General features: G+C 41.2%; 1 protein-coding gene across 1 annotated transcript in view; it reads right to left on the bottom strand.

The window, feature by feature from the left end:
• The window catches only part of DGKI (diacylglycerol kinase iota), a 293,207-nt gene that overhangs the window by 174,836 nt on the left and 94,090 nt on the right, over positions 1–24,281 (bottom strand). Inside the window, exons 2-3 of the mRNA XM_045001907.1 lie at positions 13,935–14,043; positions 2,417–2,512 (exon numbers count right to left, since the gene is read on the bottom strand). Coding sequence (XP_044857842.1) covers positions 2,417–2,512; positions 13,935–14,043 — 205 coding nt within the window. The remainder of the gene's footprint in view (positions 1–2,416; positions 2,513–13,934; positions 14,044–24,281) is intronic.

The following is a 24,281-nucleotide window of genomic DNA, read 5'->3' as shown; positions in this document are numbered from 1 at the left end:
ACACACTTTACTGAGAGTTTCAGTAATGACTCAAGCCAAACTGGGGGAAAAGTTCCTCCTCTACTGTTCATATAAAGAATTGAATTTGATGGGGCATCTCTCGGACCAATTCCTGTGTAATTTATTAGAGAATGATAATCGTCCTGCAGACTTTTGTTAACCAACCTATAAAATGCTATAGCAAGAACATAAATTCCCTATTAAATTCTTTAGGGTGGTTTTACAATTCTGTACAAAAGAAATCATCTTCTGTTAATAGGCTTTTACAGCAATTTCCATAGAATCCTACTGGTCAAATTCCTATTAAAGTGAATACAAGGTGTCCATTAAGGGCAGAAAGCCTTTACCATAAACTTAATTCTTTCTTGTTCTTGCACATACTTGATCATTCTAATGAGTCTAGCAAAAGGCATTTTTACAGAAACATCTATGGTTGAAAGACAGAAAGATTATCAACACAATAAATTAAGGCTGATTATGCTTGAAGCTTTGCAGTCATTTTTATCATAGTCATTGAGAGCTTGTAATTAATGTTTTCTTTATAATTTGCAATATGTTATTAGCTAGATTTTGGAAGCAACAGCCCTCTTGTAGCTAACATACCACTAGTAAATTTGTAGTATTGTCAAATCAGGATTTTTCTTCATAAGTCTCTCAATTTTTGGTGTTTTTCTTAAAACGCCTGCTGATATAATTATGATATAGCATAAGAATCTCAGCTTTTCATAAAAAGTAAGTTTCTTAGTCCTCATGATTGCAGAGAAAAGTTTGAAAACATGGGACACACGTACCCTAACAGCTTAAAGACCAGAAGGAAAATAAAAAGAACCAAACATCTTTTTTAAAAGCATCATGATTTGTAAACCAATCCCATGATTTTGGGCATTGGACTCATGATTTTTGAATGTTGGGGCTTGCAGTACTGATTCCAAGCATTAGTAAGGAAAGATTGGTGGATAAATCAGACTGAGTCTTTTCCATCTCATGTACTATTTATCATAAAGTGTCAGTTCCAAAGGGTTGGAGTTCATATCCTGTTAAGGCTTTATGTTTATTAAAATTTCTATGCATTTTTCCATAAATGCAATTATAGATTAATTACTTCATACCACTTTTCCATTAAAAAAATATATCTGATCTAAAAATATTTTATATATAAAAAGCCAGGTAACAGAAAGGCCAGTGCAGCCTAGAAAGATGTAGGATCTCTAAAAAGATTCAAATTGGAAAACCATTAGCGATTTAATTGATCAAGATAAGCAAAACATAATTAGAGTTAACTAGATTCTCCCCATCTACCGTTCACATACCCACACCAGAAAGCAACACAAGTGCTACTTTGTGTTACACTACTAGATTCCCCACAACTAACAAAACCTTAAAACGGAAAGGAATTTCAGTCAAGAAAAGGCCAGGCAATTAAAAATGGTCAGTTCTCATATATGACTCCACATCTGTGGGCCTGTTGGCTGGAAAAGTCTTCAATCAACTAAGATTCCCACCAGCCAGAGGTGGACTAGGGTGTGTGTGTGGGGGGGGCTATGCCAGAGCAAGTGAGGGTCTCTCCCCACCCCTTCCACCTGCAGTTCCCCCTTCTCCCCCCAGTGCTCCTGCCGGGGAGCGGGATCAGGGTACGGGGGCTTGCCCCGCTCCATCCACCCAGCGCTCATGCCAGGGAGCAGGGTCAGGGTAGGGGGTTTGCCCCACTCCGCCCGCATTGCACTCTTGCCAGGGGGAAAAGGGTCGGAGCGTGGGGGCTCCCAGCAGGAGCATCGGGCAGAGCGGGACAAACCCCCATGCTCCAACCCCGCTCCCTGGCAGGAGCACCAGGTGGGTGGGCGGAGCAGGCTGGGGCATGGGGTCACCCATTTTTCCAGAGGCCCCCAATTGGCCATGGGCCCCATTGGCCCAGTGGCTAATCTGCCACTGCCACCAGCATTTCCAAATTGGTTCTGATTCACCACGGTTACTGCAGTTTTATTCCAGGGTTACAGCACTGATTTCAGTGGAGATGGTCCCTCATCAAACTGTAATAACACAGTAGTGAATTAGGCACAGTATACTTTTAAGGGTCTATACTACTTGCTACAGGCAAAATTCCGAGGGGTCTTAAGCTCAGTTCTTATTCAGGCAAACTTCTACTGACACACTGGGAGCTTGCCCGAATTAGGGCTCAGTAAACACCTCAGATTTCATACTATTAGTAGAAATAGTACAATTTTTAGAGGTTTTTAAAAATTTGTTTAAATAAAAAATTTGACCAATAGTTCTGTTTCTTTCTTTCTATCTATCTGCTGTAGCAATACACCACCTGTCACACTAGAAAATGCAAGTTCCCAAGCTTCTGAAGTAGTCTCTTCAACCAAAACTGGATTCATTGCCCAACAAACAGATAAAGTCTGAAACTTATACTCACTGCAAATTTGACTTGGCAACTGTCCTCCCCCAGGTAACACAGGTCCCCAGAGACATTGGTCTCCAGCCACAGGTGCTCTCCATTCACTGCATTCTCCTGAGAAGAGATGATTGTTAAATTGCCTGAGGTGAGTACAGTATGTTAAAGAATTTGAATGCTAGTTTAAATTAAAAACGACAATGATTAACTCATCATCGCTTGTAATCTAAGCCACAAGTTTAGTGGTCTCATCCCAGAACCAGTCAGATACTTTTTCACAACACAAAACCATCACACTGTGTGTCATAATTGGCCATCACTCTCACAAGAAGTCTGTCGTAGAATGATAGGGGTGCCATTGGTCAGGATCGATGTTTATTGACAGAGCTGTTTGGAGGAACTTTGCCTAGCACCTGCCCACGCTATGCCTAGGTTAAGCAGTACTATCAGTTCCTCACTTTCATCAGTATGAAATTTACCACTATATTTAAAATAAAAATTAACATAAAAGAAGCAAAAGACAATGTTACTGATTGTATTGATTGCAGACTAGAGAACCAGACAAGGAAGTGGAAACTACCATATCCAGTGTAACTGCAGGGGTATTTAGATAGGAGCTCTGAACAAATCATTTCTACCTGAGTACATACCACCACTCTCATGAAAAATGCCATTGGAATGTTAATGGCCAGAAGTAAGGACCTTGGGTTTACATCTGAAGAATGCCACCTCCTGCTGGTTAATGCTCTCAAAATCAAGCTGGTGTATTGGTGATCCAGCCGTGATTCAGGGAGAAGTGAATCATAGAGTTGTAGACATGTAGGGCTTGAAGGGACCTTGAGAGGTCATCTAGTCCAGCCCCCTCTGCTGAGGCAGGACCGAATAAGCCTAAACCATCCCTGTTTGTCTAACCTGTTCTTAAAAACTTCCAGTGATGGGGATTCCACAACCGCCTTTGGAAGTCTATTCCAGCATTTAACTATCCTTATAGTTAGCTTTCCCTAATATCTAACCTACATTTCCCTTGCTGCAGATGAAGACCATTATCTACCCTTAGTGGACATTGAGAGCAAGTGATCAACATCCTCTTTATAACAGTCCTGAACATATTTGAAGACTGTTATCTGGTTCCTCCCCTGTCCCCACCCCCGCCTTAGTTTTCTTTCCTCAAGACCAACATACCCAGTTTTGAGAAAAGAAGACTGATAACAGTCTTCATATCTGTTAAAGGCTGTTATAAAGTGGACTATGATCAATTGTTTTCTGTGAATGAATCACCCAGAACACTTACTGAGCTTTCCTGAGAAGCCCACGTCTATTTATCAAGCCCAGCCCTCCTTACTTCATGAAATCGGACAAAATCTCAGCCTGAGGAGATCTGGCTACAGAAAGATTCCAGTTTCCATCCTAGTGTGATACTAGCTTAATAGCAAAAATAAAATGTTGTACATGCAATATTTGAGCAAAGTGAATAAGCAAGAATCTTGCTTTATTAGAATTAAAGTACAATGGAAAATGCGTTGCCAGTCTCTGGCATTTGGTTCCCACACTTCTGACATCACAAATGATGTTGCTTTCCAACCAGATGGAGTCCAGGATGCGTCCAGCCATTTGGGTCAAAATCCTTTATTTTAAATAGCACTGACAATTTTCAACATGATGAGACAAAAGTTACTTCTCTCTCACATAAGGATATTTCAGGTAAGGCTTTTTAATAGGGAAATGTAGCAGGCATTGTTTCTTTGAGTTCTGCAATAGAAATTCATTCCCAATAACTAGATCAATATTAACTAGCATTTAAAAATTGCAAGTAGATAACTGGTATCTGTCAGAACCATGGTGACAATTTACAAGAAGTCATCAGGTCACAATCCAGAAAGGACAGTGGGGGAAAGGAAAATAAGGTATTTTTACAGTGACAGATCTACATGTCCATATTTCGCTGTATAAACCAGTAATAAGCAGCCTAAGAGTGACCAAAAAGCTCCTCCAAATTACGTCAGACTTGGTATTATCCCTAATAAGGGACTGAATTAGGACTCGGGTTCTATTCTTGACTCTGCTACTGACCTGCTGTTTGACCTTGGGCAAGTCACTTCCCCTCCCTGTGCCTCTGTTTCCCCTCCCACCTTTTGTCTGTCTCATCCATGTAAACTGTAAGCTCTCTGGGGCTTGAATTATATGTTTGTACAGTGCCTAGCACAACAGGGCCCCAACCTTAGTTAAGGCGTCTAAGTGCTATAATGCAAATAATAATAATAATAATGATGACTTTTCAAGACTTGAGCTCACTTAGGAACAAATCATGCTTTCCTTACTCATATAAGCAATTTTACTGAATCCATCCATTTTTTCTCCAATCCTCACAGTAAAACTGTAGTCTATAGGGAAAATGGTAGCCAGAACTGTCAAATAGGTTTTTATAGTACATCAGGGGAACACAGTCATTTGAAAGCCCAGTCATTTCATGCTAGTGAAGATGACTGTACCTCCCCATTACGCAATGCCTGAAATTCTAATTTCCTGCTCAGTTTATGGGGTGCTAAATTGAATAGTGGGACAAAGAAGCAGATGAGTCTTCCGCTGTCCTAAGCTGTTTGAGTGGGACACAAGATAGTGTTCAAGTAGGACACCTTCCCTGTTAAAATAACCAGTGGTTAACAACATATAATGGCTCATAATATTAGCTAGTGCTAAATCATGTAGATCATAAAGGAAGTCTGTTTGGAACAATCAGTTTGGGAAGCTAAGCAAGAAAGCACACTGATCCAAAGTCCTGATTTTTAATCAGGAACCAAAATTCCCTAAAAAGAAACAGAATAGATTAAAAGTCCCCCTATTCACCTCATATTTCTCCAGGACTTTCCATTCAAGGTTTCTAAAGATAAAGTGGCCTATTTTCATAACCCAGTTTAGACCAAATTAGATTTTGTTCGCTGTTGTTCCTGAATGGGTTATACATTCATAGGGCCTGGTTTTCTATCAGAAGTTTGAATAAAACAAATCTGTACTCTTCTACACTTTCTGGCCTGTGTTACACAGGTCAAACTAGATGATCACTGTGACACCTTCTGGCCTTAATATCTATGGGCCAGATTCTCTGTGACCCTGCGCCTAGTCATTTACACCAATACAAAAAATGGGCATAAAATTTTACCATTCCCATCTGGTGGCATTTACACCCATTTTGCACTCACTTCTCTCTGGTGTAAATGACTCCAGGATAGAGCTGGTCAAAACTTGGAATTTCCATTCTGAGGAAAATTCTGACATTTTAATATTTCCTTCAGGCACAAATCAAAATGAAAAAAAAAACCATCATGGTGGAAATACTGTATCAATTTATCAAAAGGCTTTGGCCCAAAAATGTTGAAGCACTTTGACTTCATAGTTTCTACTTTTATATTTTACTACAATTTATGATGGAGACCATTATACATTAGCATTAAAATGTTCCATCAGAAAATATTCAGCCAGTCTTACTCCACAAGGTGCGGGACAACAGAAAAATCAGACCCAAAGATTTTAAGACCAGATGGTGCCACTAACATTATCTAATCTGACATGCTGCATAACATGGGACATAAAGGGTGGCAGAGTCCAAATTATTATATTTATATTTCTGATGCATAGATTGTTTTCTGCTGGACACTGAGTTGGGTAGACTATTAATTAATACTTTGCCTGGTTAAGTTGTTTTGCACTTGCTGGTGGAATTGTTCATGTGCAGAGATTTACTTCGTATCAGGAAAATAATGGAATAAGGCAAGTACAAATCCCACCTATAATTTGGGAAAAGCCAGAAATGCCTCCTGTTCAATATTTTGAAGTATGAGAGAAAACAAAATACAAAAAAAGTTAGGAGACAGTCTTTTTAGCACTATCATGAATGTAACTTGTAGCTGCTATGATTCCACTTGTAAATTGAGACAGATCTCCTCCCTGAAGCAGAAGCAGCTGCCATTATGAGTTCAGATACAGGCTGCTATAGAGGTGACACAAACACTGTGCTCTCTCAGATGGAGACTTTCCATTTGTTTGTTCTTGTTTTGTTACTGACTTAATATAAAATAAAGTTCTTTTTGGTATACGATTGCTCTTTGGGTATGGAAAAACAAAACACACACTGCCCCAATTTGAGGAGAAATTAATATCCCCAGAATGGAATTTAGGGGCAATTGTAATTACTTGTGTTTCACCACAACTAGCTGTGCATATTTCTCAGCCTGTTAAATTTGGTTTCTCCTTTAAGAAGTGCCCCAGCTTAGTTCAACGCCAACCAGATTTAGTGAAGCCCTTTGGCCCCCTCATATGTGTCAGCTCTGCAAGCTGCAGTCAGAGTAGTTTGAAACACAATGCAAACTAACCTGGATAATTTAATTTAGAGTGGCAAGCAGCCATGGATATTCAGCCAATCAGATCACCCAGTTGGCTGAACATTCCAATTTAAAATGTAGCATGACTTGTAGCAGAAAGAAAGGATCTTTCCATAATTCCTGTCATGGAGAGAGCTTTTCAAAATTATATATGAAAGGATTTTGAAATAAACCATTTAAAGGAGGAAAAACTTTCAAACATGTCAGGCTAAGAATTTCAGTTTAATGTCATTTATTTGGGAATGTCCTTGTTAGTTTGTTTTTAATATTTAAAAATACATGAATACTAAACAAGAAGCCCATAGAGACGTAACCATGTGATATTTCTAATAATTTGAAGATATGCAGTGTCAACTTTATACCAGTCTCTCTTTTAAATTTTAACTCTTAGAGTCAGATTCACTGGTAGGCTGCTTCACCCCACTCTGGAACAAAGCTCCCACTGCATACTGGCCAATTTCCCCCTCTTTTCTGTCTCCCACATCTGTCTGCATGCACGCCAGTGCCCCTCTAATCCTCCTTTCCAATCCCCCGTACACATACACGTCAGTTTACCTTCCTACTCCCCCAGCTGAGTATATCTAGTGCAATGGGTAGTTCTTTAAACACATTTTCAAAATAGCCAATTTTGCCATTATTCTTAATAACAAAGTTTATGCTGGCAGAAGCTTCATAATCACATTTTTCTAAAGAGAGGAATGAGCCCAAGCTGCCCTCAACTAAGCTGGTGATTCCCTGTGCTGTCAGAGGCCATTATGTTAGCTGAGGGCACCTTGGCTTCATTCCTGTTGTGAGCATGAAAGGCAATAGCCATTTTGAAAGGGAGCACTTTTGTTAAGGGCAGCTGTAGTCTGAGTGCCCCTGAAGACAATGGAAGGTAGAACCCATTTTGGAATTCTCTGGGAAGAACATTACGTGTCACAGAATCATAGACATGCAAAGCTGGAAGAGACCTCATCAAATCCAGTGCCCTCATGCTGAGGCAGGACCCAGTAAACCTTGACCATCGCTGACAGGTATTTCTCCAACCTGTTCTTCAATCCTCCAATAATGGAGATTCCACAACCTCCTTTGGAAACCTATTCCAGAACTTAAATACCCTTATACTTAGAACGCTTTTCCTAATATCTAACCTACATCTCCCTTGTTGCAGATTAAGCCAATTACTTCTTGCCCTTCCTTCAGAGGAAATGGAGAACAATTGATCACTGTGCTCTGTGTAACAGTGTTTACCATATTTGAAGACTCTTATCATGCTCCCCCCTCAGTCTTCTTTTCTCAAGATTAAACACGCCTCATTTTTTCAACCTTTCCACATAGGTCAAGTTTTCTAAATCTTTTATCATTTTTGTTGTTCTCCTCTGGACTCTCATTGATTTATTCACATCTTTCCTAAAGTGTGGCGCCCAGAATTGGACACAGTACTCTAGCTGAGGCCTCACCAGTGCCAAGTACAGCAGGACAATAACCTCCTATGTGTTACATGTGACACTCCTGTTAATACATCCCAGAATGATATTAGCCTTTTTCACAACTGTATCATATTGTTGACTTATACTCAGTTTGTTATCCACTATAACCAGGGATCCCTTTCAGCAGTACTCCCATCTAGCCAGTTACTCCCTATTTTGTATTTGATTTTTCCTTTCTAATTGTAGTATTTTACACTTGTCTTGACTGAATTTCATCTTGTTGATTTCGACCAATTGTCCAATTTGTCAAGGTCATTTTGAATTCTAATCCTGTCCTCCAAAGTTCTTGCAGCCACTCCCAACTTGGTGTCATCCGCAAATGTTATAAGCCCACTCTCCACTCTATTATCCAAATCTTTAATGAAAATATTGACTAGTACTGGACCCAGGACTGACCCCTGGGGGATCCCACTAGACACACTCTCCCAGTTTGACAGCAAACCATTGATAACTATGAGTATGGTCTTTCAACCAGTTATGCACCCACCTTATAGTAATTTCATCTAGACCACATTTCGCTAGTTTGCTTATGAGAATGTCATGTGGGATGGTGTCAAAAGCCTTACTACAATCAAGGTACAGCACATCAACTGCTTCCCCCCACCCCCAGCCACTAGGCCAGTAACACTGTCCAAGAAGGAAATTAGGTTGGTTTGGCATGATTTGTTCTTGACAACTCCATGCCGGCTATTCCCGATAACTATATTATCCTCTTTGTGCTTACAAATTGATTATTTAATAATTTATTCCAATATCTTTCCAGGTATCAAAGTTAGTCTAACTGGTATATAATTCCCTGGGTCCTCTTTGTTCCCCTTTTTAAAAATAGGTACTATTTTTACCCTTCTCTGGTGTTCTGGGACCTCACCCATCCTTCACGAATTCTTGAAGATAATTGCTAATGGTTCCAAGATTGCTTCAGCTAGTTCCCTAAGTACCCTAGGATGAATTTCACCAGGCCCTGCTGACTTGAATACCTCTAACTCATCTAAATATTTTTAACCTGTACTTTCCCTATTTTGACTGAAGCAAAATAGGCATTAAACACTTCAGCCTTCTTGATGTCATCAGTCATTGGCTCTCCTTCCCTGCTAAGTAGAGGACCTTCACTTTCCTTTGTCTTTCTCTTGCTCCTAAAGTATTTACATAACCTCCTCTTACTGCCTTTTATGTCCCTTGCTAGATTTGACTCATTTTGTGCCTTAGCCTTTCTGGTTTTGTCCCTTCATGCTTTTGTTATTCTTTAGTACTCCTTCTTAGCAATTCATCTACGTGTCCGTTTTTTGTAGGATACCTTTTTGATTTTCAGGTCATTAAACAGCTCCTAATGGAGCCACATTGGCCTCTTACTATTCTTCCTATTGGGAAGAGTAGCCTCCTCAGTTGAGGCTTTTATATTGTCTGCTTGAGAAATGCTAGCTCTCTGGAACTCCTTTATCCCACAGATTTTCTTCCCATAGGACCCTACCTACCGGATCTCTGAAGTTTATTAACATCTGCTTTTTTTTTTTAAAGTCCTTGGTCCTTATTCTGCAGCTCTCACTCCTTTTCCTTAGAATCATCAGATCTATCTTTTCATGATCACTTTCACCCAAATAGTGACCCCCTTCTGATTTGCAACCAATTCTGCCTTGTTGATCAGAATCAAGTCTAAAATGCTGAAAGAGAAACAGCAAAAAATAATTGCTCATCCTAAAAAATGTCTTCAAATACAGGCTATACACAATTTCAGTGATTTTTAACTATATGGGAAGACTGGATTCACTACTATTTCCTGATGTGAGAGCTAAAGAAGTGGCTAGCTAAACCACGCTCCACTTTTTAAAAGGGGTAGTGGCATAGCCACATGCAAGGATTCCCCTTATTCATGAGCCTCTGATGATGTATGTCTCTTTCCATCTGCATACTCAGTTTCCAACTACAAGACTTAGTTTTGCAGAAATGTTAATAGGAAGAGACATCATTCAGTGTACAAATTAACAGAGTATATGAAATGATGATTTACAAGGGAGACCATAGACATGGAAAAGAAAAGCATTTATCTGGATTAATGTTGTTGTGACAAGTCAATACCAGTGGGATTAGAGTTGATACACTACATTTTATGTATATATAAATGTATAATATCAATATATACACATATACAAATACACACACATACCTTAAAGAACAATGGATTGAAGTAAGGGGCCAATAGCTCTGGCTAGAACCACATACCAAAAAGAGGCAGAGTATGATGAAAGCATACAGATTCACATGTATGGGTGTAAATACATCCAATGGGCACCCTTATGAAAAAGTCCTATATAACTGAATAGGAAGAATAACCTTTCCATACTTTCTTAAACATCTAAAACTCTCACTGAAATTTTATAGTCTTATCAAACAATCCCGTACAGGCAGTTAAAAACAAAAGACTATGAAATGATACCATCCTCTATTATATTACATTGGTTTTTAGAATAATTTCAATAGAAATCTATTTCTATAGAATCCTACATGTTTCATTCCTATTAACTTCTACAGGACCTTTCCACAAGACTATACCATGGCTATAGGGTTCTAATAGTTTCCCTCTAAAGAACACTCAACATACTCCATAGGTCTATATAAATTGTCCTTTCACATAATGTACACCAGGGTCCAATCCTGAATTTTGCTACTTCAGAGGATACAAAAGTGGGCCCTATATATCCATAAGTCCTTCCAACTGCCCCTTTAAAGGACAGAAGCAGCAAAGAATCCTGTGGCACCTTATAGACTAACAGACGTCTTGCAGCATGAGCTTTCGTGGGTGAATCACGAAAGCTCATGCTGCAAAACGTCTGTTAGTCTATAAGGTGCCACAGGATTCTTTGCTGCTTCTACAGAACCAGACTAACACAGCTACCCCTCTGATCCTTTAAAGGACGTGTATCATACAATCAAAGGCCAAACGAGTGTTCCTTCAAAGAACATATATCATAGATCCATACACTGAATATTATCATTATTTATTGTATTACCACAGTGCCTAGCAGCCCCAGTCATGGAGTAGGACCCAAAATAGAACAAAAATACAGTCACTGCCCCCAAAGAACTTATAATCTAAGTATAGACAAGAGACAACAGATGGATAAACAGACAGGGGAGTACAAAGAAACAATGTTGGCCAACATGATAGCCAGTCATATCAGCACATCAGCAGCCTAACTGTTGTCAATTTTTTGCAGGCATCATAGAAAATGGAAGCTTTAAGGAAGGTGTTGAAGGAGCATACTGAATTCATTTTATGGATGTTTACAGAGAACTTCTCCCAAGCGTGTGGGGCAGCAGGGGAGAATGCACAGAGGTGCTCGTTTGAAAATCTAATAAGTGGACAATGGAGGCTGGTATCATGGGCTGATCGGAAGCAGGGGTCACATACAACCTAGAGCAGTGGTTCTCAAACTTTAGTAACCCAAGGACCCCCACTTTGATTTCAATTTTTTGCAGACCCTCAAGCCCACGCTCAGCCCCATGCCCCGCCCCCACTCTACCCCGTCACCCAAGGCCCCACCACACACCCCCCCTTTCCTGCCCCCACTCCACCCCTGCCCCTCCTCTTCCCCAACTCTTTCCGCCTCCTCCAATGAACATGACCCGTTCCTGCTCCTCCCCCTCCCTCCCAGCACCTTCTGCATGCTGGGAAACAGCTGTTCCATGGTGTGCAGGAGGCACTGGGAGAGAGGATAAGGAGTTGATCAGTGGGGCCAGTGGCCCCGACATGATTCCACTCCTTCCCCTGAGCGCGCCCCATCCCCGCTCCTCCCCCTCCCTCCCAACATCTTCTGCATGCTGCGGAACAGCTGTTCCCCAGCATGCAGGAGGCACTGGGAGGGAGGGGGACGAGTTGAAGGAGGGAGAGAGTGGGAGGAGTTGATACATGGGGCCATCAGACCCCCTGGAGTACCCCCAAGGGGCCACGGACCCCCGTTTGAGAAACGCTGCCCTACTGGAAGAATACGCACCACACATCTTTAGGGAAGGGCTTACTCCATATTGCCCTATGGCTATAAAAGCAACTCCTCAGGGAGTATACAGGTGACAGCAGTGCTGCAAAAATACATCACTAAGTTAGAGAGAAGCCAAAGGGTAGCAAGTTATTAAAAGTTTAGAAAATGTGACTAACGAAAGTGAGATTAAGCTATGAATTTATACGTCTGTGGGGAAGAAAAGAAAATCTCAGGAGCAATACCTCGCTCTTATATAGCACTGGTCATCGGCAGATCTCAAAGGTCAGCATTATTATGTATGAATGGGGAAATTGAGGCACACTGAAGCAAATTGCCTAAAGTCACCCAATAGGCCACTGGCAAAGCTAAGAACAGAACTTGAGTTTCTTGAGACCCAGTCAAGTGCTCTATCCACCAGGCCACCCTGCCTTCCATATATGAAACTGACAAATAACTAGCAAGGAGATAACAAAAAATGAAGGGTGTGAGAAGGGAATTATTTTCAGCCATCATTGTGGAGACATTAAGGAAGGAAACGTTTATGCTACAAATTTAGGCTTCACTTTTTGGGCATGATGTCAGTCAGATACTGGAATAACCTGCCACAGGAGGTTAATGAATCACCTACACTAGAAGTTCTAAAGGAAAATCAAGAGAGAACCAACAGGAATGCTGTAGGAATCTATTAATATTATCTTGCAGTGTTATAGAAAACTAGATTAAATATCAACATGTCCTTTCCAACCCTAATACAAATTAATCCAAATACTCTGTCAAAGAATTTACTGTACATATCATATTCCTTGGGCTGTATGAGTTCCCCATGACAGATGGCCAGTGCACTTCTATATAGGTTATATAAGAAACCACTTGGGAGGATATACATTGTCGAGTGCCATTTTTTAAAAGTGCAAGTAGTTGTATTAGGCTATGATTTAGCAAGGTACTTAACTGAGTTTTTGCCTAACTTGAAGCACAAGAGCAGTGCCACTGACTTCAATGGGAAACTCTCATGTTTAAAGACAGACGTGTTTAAATATCTTACTAAATCAGGGACCGAGTTTCCTCTGGAGCAGGATTTAGGTTTTGTAAGGCCAATCCCTTTGGGATCCACACAGGATCTCTGAAACTGAGAAGACTGAACTTGTTTAACACTCTTCTCTGCACTCTGTTATACATTCATAGACTTTAAGGTTAGATGGGACCATTGCAATCATCTAGTCTGACCTCCCATATTACACAGGCTATAAAAAAAAATTCAGCTAGTGATTCCTGCTTCGAGCCAAACAACAGTAGCTGAAGCAAAGCATATCACTTAGAAAGACATCCAGTCTTTATTTAAAGATTGTCTTGACCTAAATCACAAAACAACTCCAAAAGGAAATAAAATCTCTCTAATACACCTACAGTTGTCATTTTAGGGCTTGATCCTGCAAGATGTTGAGCATTCAAGCATGTAATTTTGCTGTACTGGTGCTAAACTTTAAACATATCCAGTCCCATTGACTCTGCTGGGACTTTTCATGTGCTTAAGTGCTTTGCTGGATAGATGCCGGAGTTCTCTGCACCGTACAGGATCAAGCTCATAGTGATCAGAGCTAACATCCAACCCTGTTACATGCACCTTTACCTATCCATGTAAAAAATGAAGGTTACAGGGAACATGGGCAGGAGATGTTATTTAGATAAATTGCCATGATTAAAAATAAACACCTACACTCCATTCTAGTGTTGTTCTTGGCTCCTTCCCTGGCCCATTGGAGATTGCGATGTTGAGGGAGTGCACAGGAGCCAGATGCTGGAGGCCTGACCTGGAGATTGCTTTCCTGCAAGATGAGAAGAAAAAACAAAAACAAAACAGCACTCTTTTTTTGGTCTAGAAAATCAGCAGAGGCAGCACAGCTGTAAATTTCAGTTTGGTGGAAACAGTGCTAGTAGGTTATATTATGCTGTAATGAGCCAGGGGAGCAGGTAAGTGGGTGAAGGAAAGTCAGAAAGGGAGTGAGAAGAATGCAAAAGCACCTTAGTAGAAAAATAAAGCAAGTTTGATAACTGAGAAGTACTGTTTAATGCTGTTTAATCAGTTACCCAAGCATAAAGGGCAAAATCCATTGGGCCAAATTTAGCCCTGCACTCATTGAAATGGAGTTCCTATTCTTTACATCAGGGCTGTTGGGCTCATTGTATATGCAGCTCAAATGAAGATTTGAGTTGCTTTTATTGAAAGTGGGGAGGAAGGTCTTCAAAAAGGAAGAAAACACCCTGTTTGCTTTACTCGGATAGCTTGCCATCTGAAAAAGAAACTCCCACATAAACAACAGAAAACCTAACGCAGAAAACTGAGGTAACCCTTGGGAGCAGGAAAGGTTCACATGTTGTCCCTCTTTTGGTGAGCTCTGCCAGGGATATACTCCAGTTTCTTTCCCCGTTCACTTCATTCCCATCTCTTTGGGGCCCATGTGACCGAATTTCTCTGAGGAGAGATAGCATTCCTTGCAAAGGCCACAAATGTTATTCAAAGCATCAGCCAAAGGCACTCCCAGATCCCCAGGGCTGAGTGCTCTTCCGCCATACACTCCCCAGCCCCTGCCAGTGCAGCAAGGTCAGCCCTTAACTTTGATCCCTCAAGTGGAAGCACATGCTCTCATAATACCATGCTCCAGGACTTAGACTTCTTAAAGTTATAGGGCTGCAAACATCAAGACAGCATGGCTTGATTGGTGACAACCGAAAAAATCTTACAAGTTCTTTCTTCAGCGGTCAGTGCTGTGGGGGTGGGAGTGTGTTGAGGGGAATTCCTTTCTTTTCGCAAGCCTAACACATACCTTTCTCCCTCCCTGCCTGGAAATGAAATGACAATCTGTTTTTGCAAAGTGCTTTTCTGCAATAACACTCCCATCATACTATAGCTATTTATAGGCTGGCCTAAGCATACAAATATCCCAAGGCAACTTACAATAAAGGTCAACAGAGCCAACAATGACAATCCAGCTCAGCCATACGCTAAATGAATCTCTTTACTGCCCTGTAAACATAGAGTGCACTGTATGTCGATAGAAGAGGAGCTCAGAGCCCACAATGCTTTCAGTGCATGTCTTGGAAATCAGGTAGGGTGAGAGGAAAATTATAAATCTTCCCCTCCTCCCACATCCTCTGACTGGTACTCTATTCAGTTGGTACTCTCTCATTTAATGAGCACACAGTACATTTATAGCTTCCAGTCCCCATCCCTCATGCCACTGAATGTCACCAATATGTTGGCATAAAAGGAAATTTTTAAAATGTTTTACCTAGACTAAATCCCCTTTAAATATGGGTGGGCTCCTGAGGGAAAAAGCTTTCAACAGCTGGCAAAAGCATTGTGAGAGAATGATTTAGTAGCTAGCTAGGCACCTGTGCAGTGCACATTACCATGGTGTGGTCAAATAGACCATAATCTGGTCTTTATGAGGACCAAAGGAAGTCTGGAGACTGAGGACCTTTAAAGAGGTAATTTCACACTACAGCAAACTTTACAATGTAAAATACAATATATAAATATTTATACATAAAGTAGTTTCCAGTATGTGGCCAGTCTCTCTCGACAGTCCTTTTGGTACCATTTTGGTTATTGGTGCTTGGCAGAGAACCATTGCCCAATATCTTCTGCTTGATCTTGCCACAAACCCAGTCTTGTATTTATGGCATCACAACCTCTTGGTGGAAATGAGTGAGGTATTACAATTTCTGCATTGTATCAATAAGGGCAATAACAATCCCAATTTAGTGGCTGCTTGAACTTGAAGTCACAATGATTGGAGTAAGTTTCTACGTTATACAAAAAAGGTGTGGAGAGGAGGATCTGAATCACAAGTAAAAGTACTTACAATTAATTAGTTCATAAAAATGGCAAACTTTGCAAGCAATATTATTCACAGAATATTATTTGCTGAACTATAGAGTTATTGAATAATAAATGCAAATTATTTGCATCTGCTGAATTTAAACATGTCTAAATTTGCAACGTATATTACTGGTCAAATTAGACATAAGGCCTCCAGTGGGACCATGAATTCAACAGAGACATAAAAAGTAAATATGCCTAATTAATGGCTACAGACTTCCCAATGTCAGGCTTTGGATACAATTTAAAGCCAGGATTACATTTGCGCAAACCTTTTGTAACGGAACCTGAGGTTCGGCCCATGCTCCTGAAAGGTTAACTGAGATTGGTGAGACTTTTGGGGGAAACTTGGCTGAGTTTTATGCCTCCCTCCCCACGCCTACCAATGATGGATTTCTGAGTTTGTCTGGAAAACATACAAAACACAGTCACTATGATGATGTTTTTCATCTTTGTTGGAACACAAAACCTTAAAATAATCCCATGTGTTGCAAACCCATATAAACCATAACAGCCCATCAATCCCAATGCCAGCTAAAAATACTACATGTAGTACAAACTCTTGTCAGAACACTGCTTTGGGAGGTAAGAGATATGGAGTGCCAGAACACACTGAGCTGAGTTGGAGAAGGTCTATATTGCAAAGACACATACCAAAGAGAGAAGAACAAAGGCCACATCAGAGAGAAAATAATTTCATGTTCTGATTTAAATGAAAAAGAGGTTACATGGCAGCCATCCTGGAAAGAAAGAATCTTGAAAAAAATGCAAAGTGGATAAAGTAATGGATTCTATAACCAGGTGAATGGACTCAGATTGTTCTAAGTAGTTCATTAGAGCAATTGTGACTTTTCAGGCAGAAAGGTAACATGAATTACTTTCTGTTACTTTTTCCAGTTAAGAGTCCTAAGCATGCGTGGCAGCAAAAGGCTCGCCATGCAGCCTTCACCCACGAAGCAAAAGTAATCACATTATGAGAAAGTAATAGGATAATGTATCTGTGTTTAGCTATAAATTTCCTTTCTTCAAAATAATAAGGTCCATAGATCCATACAATGGGTACGTCAGCCAGCTTACAGCTTGGTGGCAGAACCAGACCAGCCAGTCACTGGCAGCAGGGGCATGCTCCACCTCCATAAAGTTCTGATCGGTGGACCTTAACTCAATGAAAAATGAGCAATATTTTGCTGATTACAAATTACTAGATCTAAAAAGTACTAGAGTGCATCAATGCACTTATAACAAAACCTATGGCATCAGGGCTGGTGTAACCACTAGGCGAACTAGGCAGCCTCCTAGGGCACCAAGATTTGGGGGCACCAAAAAGCGGTGCCCCAAATTTTTTTTTACACTACAGTGGAGTCATATCTTACATTGGGGTTAGGTTCTAAGGTCAGCACGTAAGAGGAAAATCGCATATAGTGAAAATTACCATAAAGTACAGTATACACGGTATACACTAGAACAGGGATCCTCAACCTACGGCACATGTGCAAGCCGATTTTTTTTTTTTTTAATGGCAGGCTGCGGGTCCCGGCCACCGCTGAGCCGGCTGCCGGTCTGGGGTTCCATCCTCTGGCTCCTGCCAGCCAGGGTCCAGGCCGCTGGCACCACTCAGCCCACTGCTGGCACCACTCAGCCCACTGCCAGCAGAGTGAATGGAACTCCAGGCCGACAGCGGGCTCAGCGGCAGCCGGGACCTGCAGCCTGCCATTAAAAAAAATTGGCTCGCGTGCCATATTTGGCACAGGTGCCGTAGATTGAGGCCCCCTGGTTCTAGTGTATACAGTGTATACTATGTATACTGTACTTTATGGCAATTTTCACTATATGCGATTTTCCTCTTACACGCTGACCTTAGAACCTAACCCCTGCCTAAGATGTGACTCCACTGTATTCATTTTTGAAAGTTTATAATAAGCGATGCTCTGGGAGGAGGGGAAGTTTTTATTACAGGTAAAATATATCATTTTGGAAGTAGGGGCCTTCTGAGTTGAATGCTCAGAAACTGGAAAAAAAATGCAGCGCTAACACAATAATCCTCAAAACGCAAGGCCACACATTGTCATCACCACTCTGCAAGTCCGGGCTGGATCCTGTTTCTGTGGAGGTGTATGGTGTATACCCACATAAGTTGGTGCTCATGAAAATCATGGACAATTAGCTCTGGCTAATCTCTAGCATGGTTTAAGCTTTCAGCACTCAGCTCTGACAACATGATGTGCAGCACCCCCACTCTCTTCTGATCTAACCTTGGACTCCCCACATGTATTTCTCTCATTCTCAGTATCCCTATTACAACCCCGTCTCGCTTCTGAGTGTCTGAGGAGACACTGCTAATCCAGCTGTTCATGTCCACTAAAGATTAACCAGGAGACAGACAAATTTCCACTTATCTAATTTAGGATTTGAAGTAGGAAATCCAAAGGGAAAAGGTTACTACAGTACTTGAGTTTTGTGTCCTGTGTGGCACCTTATAGGCTAACAGAAGTATTGTAGTCCTGTGGCACCTTATAGACTAACAGAAGTATTGCTTTTTACAGATCCAGACTAACACGGCTACCCTCTGATACTCTACAGTACTTGAGTAACAGCATTCTACAAACAGCCCCCTTCTATTGTTTGGCGGTTACTGATCCTATGAAAAACCAGATACCACTATCTCTGTGAATGAATTAATTTTGTAAAAGCAATACCCAGGGATACCTTGACTGGAAATGTGAGGCAATGTGATAGGAATGCTAAAGACATATGCACAGTTTGACCAAACATTGAGTTTCCACAGCCCTTATCACAAATATTGCACTCATGAACTGGGAAGGATAGAAAATGCAAAGCTTCTAACACACTATGTTTTGTTACAACATGCAACAACTCTCTGTATAAAATGCAGAAGCCACTTTCCTTCTTGCTGCACATGAATTGATGCCTTTGAAAGGATCTGTGACTATCTCAAGGAAGGGTTTTTGGACTCATTGCTCTCCAGGATCAAGAAAATAAGCTTCAGAACACTTTTACCAGCACTTATCCTGGTATGTAAGTGTTTTAGAAAGAACAAATTGTTGCCTGTTGCTGGGATGTCAGAAGGATGCCTATTTCCTCCTCCTCTTTGGATTATGAACATGCTTGACATCTGATTCTGGTTGGACAATGAAAGGGTCAGACAAGTCCTTTGCTGATGATGTCCTCACAGCCCTGCAATAATACTCAGAGCTTCAGCTGGCTCCATAACAGCATGGATCAATTCTACAGTTTCAGATCTAGTCACAGATATCTCAAGCATGTTCTTGACTTCATCTTCATGTTGTTTTGTATTCAAGAGATCCAGGAGTCTGGGTCTCTTCCAGTCATTCTGAAGCAGTTGATTAAAATCCCAGAACAGGCATTTCTAAAGTTTCACATTTTCTAGTCTTTACCCCTTAGAGAGTGAATTATGGATCAAACCCTGCAAATCTGCTGATATCCGCTTTATATCTGCAAACGCAGATATCCGCAAACATGGTCTGCAGATCACGGATCGGATGAGGATACAATTTTGTATCTGCACAGGGTGCTAATTATGGATTCAACTGGATCCAGAGCTGTGCTGAACTTCTTGGTCCCTCAGGCTCTCATATTTATCAAGAGATCATCTTCCTAGATAGCGAAGGTGCCTGCTTTCTTTTATCTAACAGCCCTGGTGCTGGAGCACTGAAACTGGTTTTCCAGAAAACTCCTCTTGGCACCTCCATCATGCTTCTCAGTCTGGAAACGGAAAACAGTTACTGTTGGGAGGGAGAATTTCCTGAAAAACCATTTTTAAAAAAGCCCATGTTGGCAAGAGAATATCTAAGAGGCAGATATTTAATCAAAAACTTAAACCATAAGGAATGGTTGAAAGAAGCCAAATCTCAGGAATTCAGAATCTCACTAGAATTCTGATCTCTGTTGGCTAGAAAGGAGGATTGTAAGTATCACTGAATAGTATTTCACCAAAACCACCCCCCTTCCCCCCACCCCATTTTTTGTTTCATTTTGTTACATTTTGGTGGTATTTTTACCTTTAATTTTTTTTTAAGCAAATCTACCTAATTTCAAAACAAAATGTCATTTTGAAATAGAAAGACAAAACATTTCATTTAAAAAAATGTCAAAATTAACCAGTTAGACTTTTTCTATTTGGACATAACTATTAGCCAAATTCAACATGGATTTGTGAAAAATTTAATTAAACCAAAAATACATTTTTCAGCAAACTATTTGAAAAAAAAATTACCCAGCTCTATGTCTGGAACTCATCCCAAATCAGGTGCAGATGGAAAATAGATTGAAGCAAATTGTGGATGGAGATGAGTGTCATATAATTACACTATTTATTTTTTCTCTCATATGCTGAACAGCAGATATTTATTAAAATCTGGCAGGGAAAATGGTTTTCTTTTCTTGCAGAAGAGATTCATGTTCTCCTGATGTTGCTCAGCCTACTAGAGGAAAACAGGGAAGGTTTGGTTTTTCAAGAGAAATTTCTGGCATTCATTTGGAGATATCTGTGCAGGAACTTCTTGGTGGTATAATATAGTCTTCCTCTGATTTTTAGTACCACACCCCCCTCCCAAAAAAAAAAAAAGAGAGACACAAAATCCTCAGCAACCTGGGACAAAATAAAAAATGACAAGAGTTTTTTTTCTGACACTATCATTGTAGGTATTTTTCAGCCTGTCTTAAACATCAGCATTCTGATATTACTAGGAGGCCAGATCCTCAGCTGGCACAAATCATTTACACAAGCTGAAATTTGTTTGTGGCTTAAAAGCTATATGGCCTCATGCCAAGTCCAGCTCCAGGCACCAGCCCAGCAAGCAGGTGCTTGGGGCGGCCCAAGGAAAGGGGCGGCACGTCGGGCTCTTTGGCGGCGAGTCCCTCGGTCCCTCTCAGAGGGAAGGACTGGCGGCTGAATTGCCACCAAAGAAGAAAATGGCGCGGCAGAGCAGCCACCGATCGCAGCTTCTTCTTTTTTTTTTTTGCTGCTTGGGGTGGCAAAAACCCTGGAGCCAGCCTTTCCTCATGCAAACTTTAACAATGAAGAACTTCTGGTTTCCTGCTGTCCTGCTAATACAAAGCATGTGTCGTAGTTTTATATTGGATCCAACATAACCTATAAATGTGGAATTCATAGATTTCAAGGCCAGAAGGGACCACTGTGATCATCTAGTCTGCCCTCCTGTATAACACAGGCCAGAGAACTTCCCTCAACAGATTTCCTTTGGAGTCTTTCCACGTTTCCATGATGGTACTGTGTGCTTCTCTTTATGTTTTCCTTCTTCCTTAAAAAAAACAAAACAAAACAGGGAAGAGATTCCTCTTTTCCAGTTTATTCATTTATACATTTTCAGTTAACCAAAGATCAAGTGCCAACAGCGATTAAGAACAAGTAAAACAGATTCTCTTCCTCTTTTCTGAGCATGCAAATTAAAACATGGGAAAAGGTAACACATATTCAACTTCTCTGTGCAAATCAGAAATACCTGAAGATACTTTTTTTTAAAAGCATGAAAAGTCAAAAGAAAGTCTTGATTGCTATGCTGGTACAAGCTTAGGTCTAAAAACCAATTGTTACAATGTAACTGTACAAGAATCAAGCTCTATTTCCTAGTTGCCCAATATGCTTCAGGATATCAAATTCAAGGGATGACTCAGAGCTACAGCAATCTTGATATCATTCCAGAACAACAAAGATTTCAAAAAGATCTTAAACAAGACACAACCCAAAACAAGAAAAATAATATACTGAAACACATTCTCTTTCCTTCTCTCCCCAAAGCTATTAAGGTCATTGGATTTCTGAGTTTAATTGTTAAGACAGAGAAGAGTGTTCATGTAAGTAAACAAACCTGAGCAGAGAAAAGTATGTTCAGATTGTGTCATTCCCAAGCGGTGTGGATAGCAAAGCATACATTTACTTTTCATTACAATGACACTTGGAAAAAACTGACAAAAATAAGGTATCGTTCAACGACCACAATGAAAAATCTCAGTTTCTTTCATAAGAACAGATGTACAGAGATTCAGAGTTACCAAAGGTTGCCTCCTCATTTCAGAACTATATGAAATACAGATGTAGAACACATAGGTACTCATGACTGTGTCTTTTTCCCTCACTGTCCATCTATCAGCTGCTACTGTAATTAGTCTGCAAACTCTTATTTAGCTTGTAAGCTTCTTGAGTGCAGTACATAGAGCACTAAATCGTGACTGGGGCCTTTATTACACATCAATAATAAATAATAATAATAGTCAATGTTCAGGGCTATCTACATGTTTGACCCCACTCTAGTCTCTCTAAGAGCATCCCCTCAGGTGACAGGCCCTGCACCTTCATCTCTCTCAGGGTGGAATCCCATGAGTCTCCTTCCCTCAGACTGGGTCCCAGGAGTACAGCACCATGTGTACCAACTGTGATTCCTCAAGCAGGCCAAAGCCTTGCTACTCTTCCCTTCAGGAGTTGTCACCAGGGTGTCAATACAATGACATAAACCAACCTTTCCAAAATAAAATATGGTTTAACCTCAATAGAAGGAAGCAAAACAAGAGCAAAAATGGGTTTAACCCAACGAACTGTCTAATCGAATATCTATTTTACCTAAAGTTTAGAACAGCTTATCTAGACACCCCTATTTTAGGGACTGCCATCCTACAGTCCCTCTTTCCCTCCTGGTCCAGATAGACCATTCTGGCCTCTGGTCTGTGCCAGGGAATTGACCACTCCATTGGGTACTAGTCCAGGGCTGGTACCCCATTCACTTCTCTTTGACTTCATGCAGCAACATCAATTCACTACAGTGGTGCAAGTAAGCCAGTACGGTCAGGTACACCGTACCATTAACACATTCACTGCTGGTACACCATACCAGAAAGACACATTGTTGAGAATGAATTTTAGAGTTTTGCACGGATACAAATTTATGCCTGTGGATATCCTTGGATACAAATCAGTATGCGCTGAACCGCAGGGCTCTCCTGGGAACCACAGCAAGGAAAGGAGCAGAACATGGGGCCTCCGCTTCCAGGAGCCAGCACCCCATGCCAGCAGCTCCTCCGGTGCAGCTGTACTTCCTGCAGCCCCACCCCCAGCCCTTCCATGCAGCTGCATCTTCTGTCTGGGGTCTGTACTGCACCAACAAAGGACAGGGCTGGGGGTGGTACATCCATGCTGGAGGAGCTGCCGGCGCAGGGCACTGGTTCCTGGGAGCAGCAGCTCCACGTTCTGCTCCTTTCACTGCTGCGGTTCCCAGGAGAGCCCTGCAGTTCAGCGGATACCAATTTCTATCCGTGGATATCTGCATCCACCGGTATAAATTTGTATCCACACAGGGCTCTAGTCATGGAACATTTTTTGTGAGTGGGGGGTCAGGGGGTCGGTACCATCTACTTACACCACTGATTCACTAGCTTTGATTTTTTAAGCTCTTTAAATCCATCTTCCTCCCTTGCACATTTTTATTAGCTCATCTCTCTTGAGCTGCCCTGAACTCATTTGTTCAGCTTGTCCTTCCTGAACAACCTAAAAGATCCACTCTCTGTTTTCAGTCTAAAAGCAGTGGTTTAGTTCCTTGTGAAAGCCCCCTTTTAAGCAGCTTTGCTCAATGCTATGCTGTGCTCACTTCTTGCCACCAATTTGTTACAGTCTTGGCTGAGTTCCCCTAGTGGATGGTTACCAGACTGTACTAACTGGATCCAACCTTTGCAACCCATCTGCTTCCAAGCCAGCAGGATCTGGGCAAAATCCAGATACTGTCTCAATCTCTGAGCCTCTTGGACATACTCCCAGGTGCAGACTCCCTGCCTGAAACCCTTCTTTGGGACATGGGACTCCACACTCCCACTGCCCTAAGCTCCAAACCAATGCTGAGATTTCCCAAGCCTCTCCAGTCACTCAGGAATCCTCCCACAGCGTCCTACTTAGCTGTGGTCCTTCTGGTTTATGGTTTAACCCCTTGGGGACCCCGTGGTGGTTAAAGCAAAGTACATGGCCTTAGCACAGGAACTTCTTAAACACACACCCACTTTTCTCTTAGACAGCAACAGAGCATTACAGTTCTAGGCAATAACAAACACTTGCATGCAATCCCTTCTCAGAGTCCTCACCTCTCCTGAGAGCCCTTGGGTTTGGTCAGTGTCCTTGGAGAAGGGCAGGGATTCTCT

This window comes from Mauremys mutica, chromosome 1 (genome assembly GCF_020497125.1).
Source record: "Mauremys mutica isolate MM-2020 ecotype Southern chromosome 1, ASM2049712v1, whole genome shotgun sequence".
Taxonomy (NCBI): Eukaryota; Metazoa; Chordata; order Testudines; family Geoemydidae; genus Mauremys; species Mauremys mutica.
The sequence above is the reverse complement of the archived record's forward strand: the minus strand, read 5'-3'. Positions and strand labels throughout refer to the sequence as shown.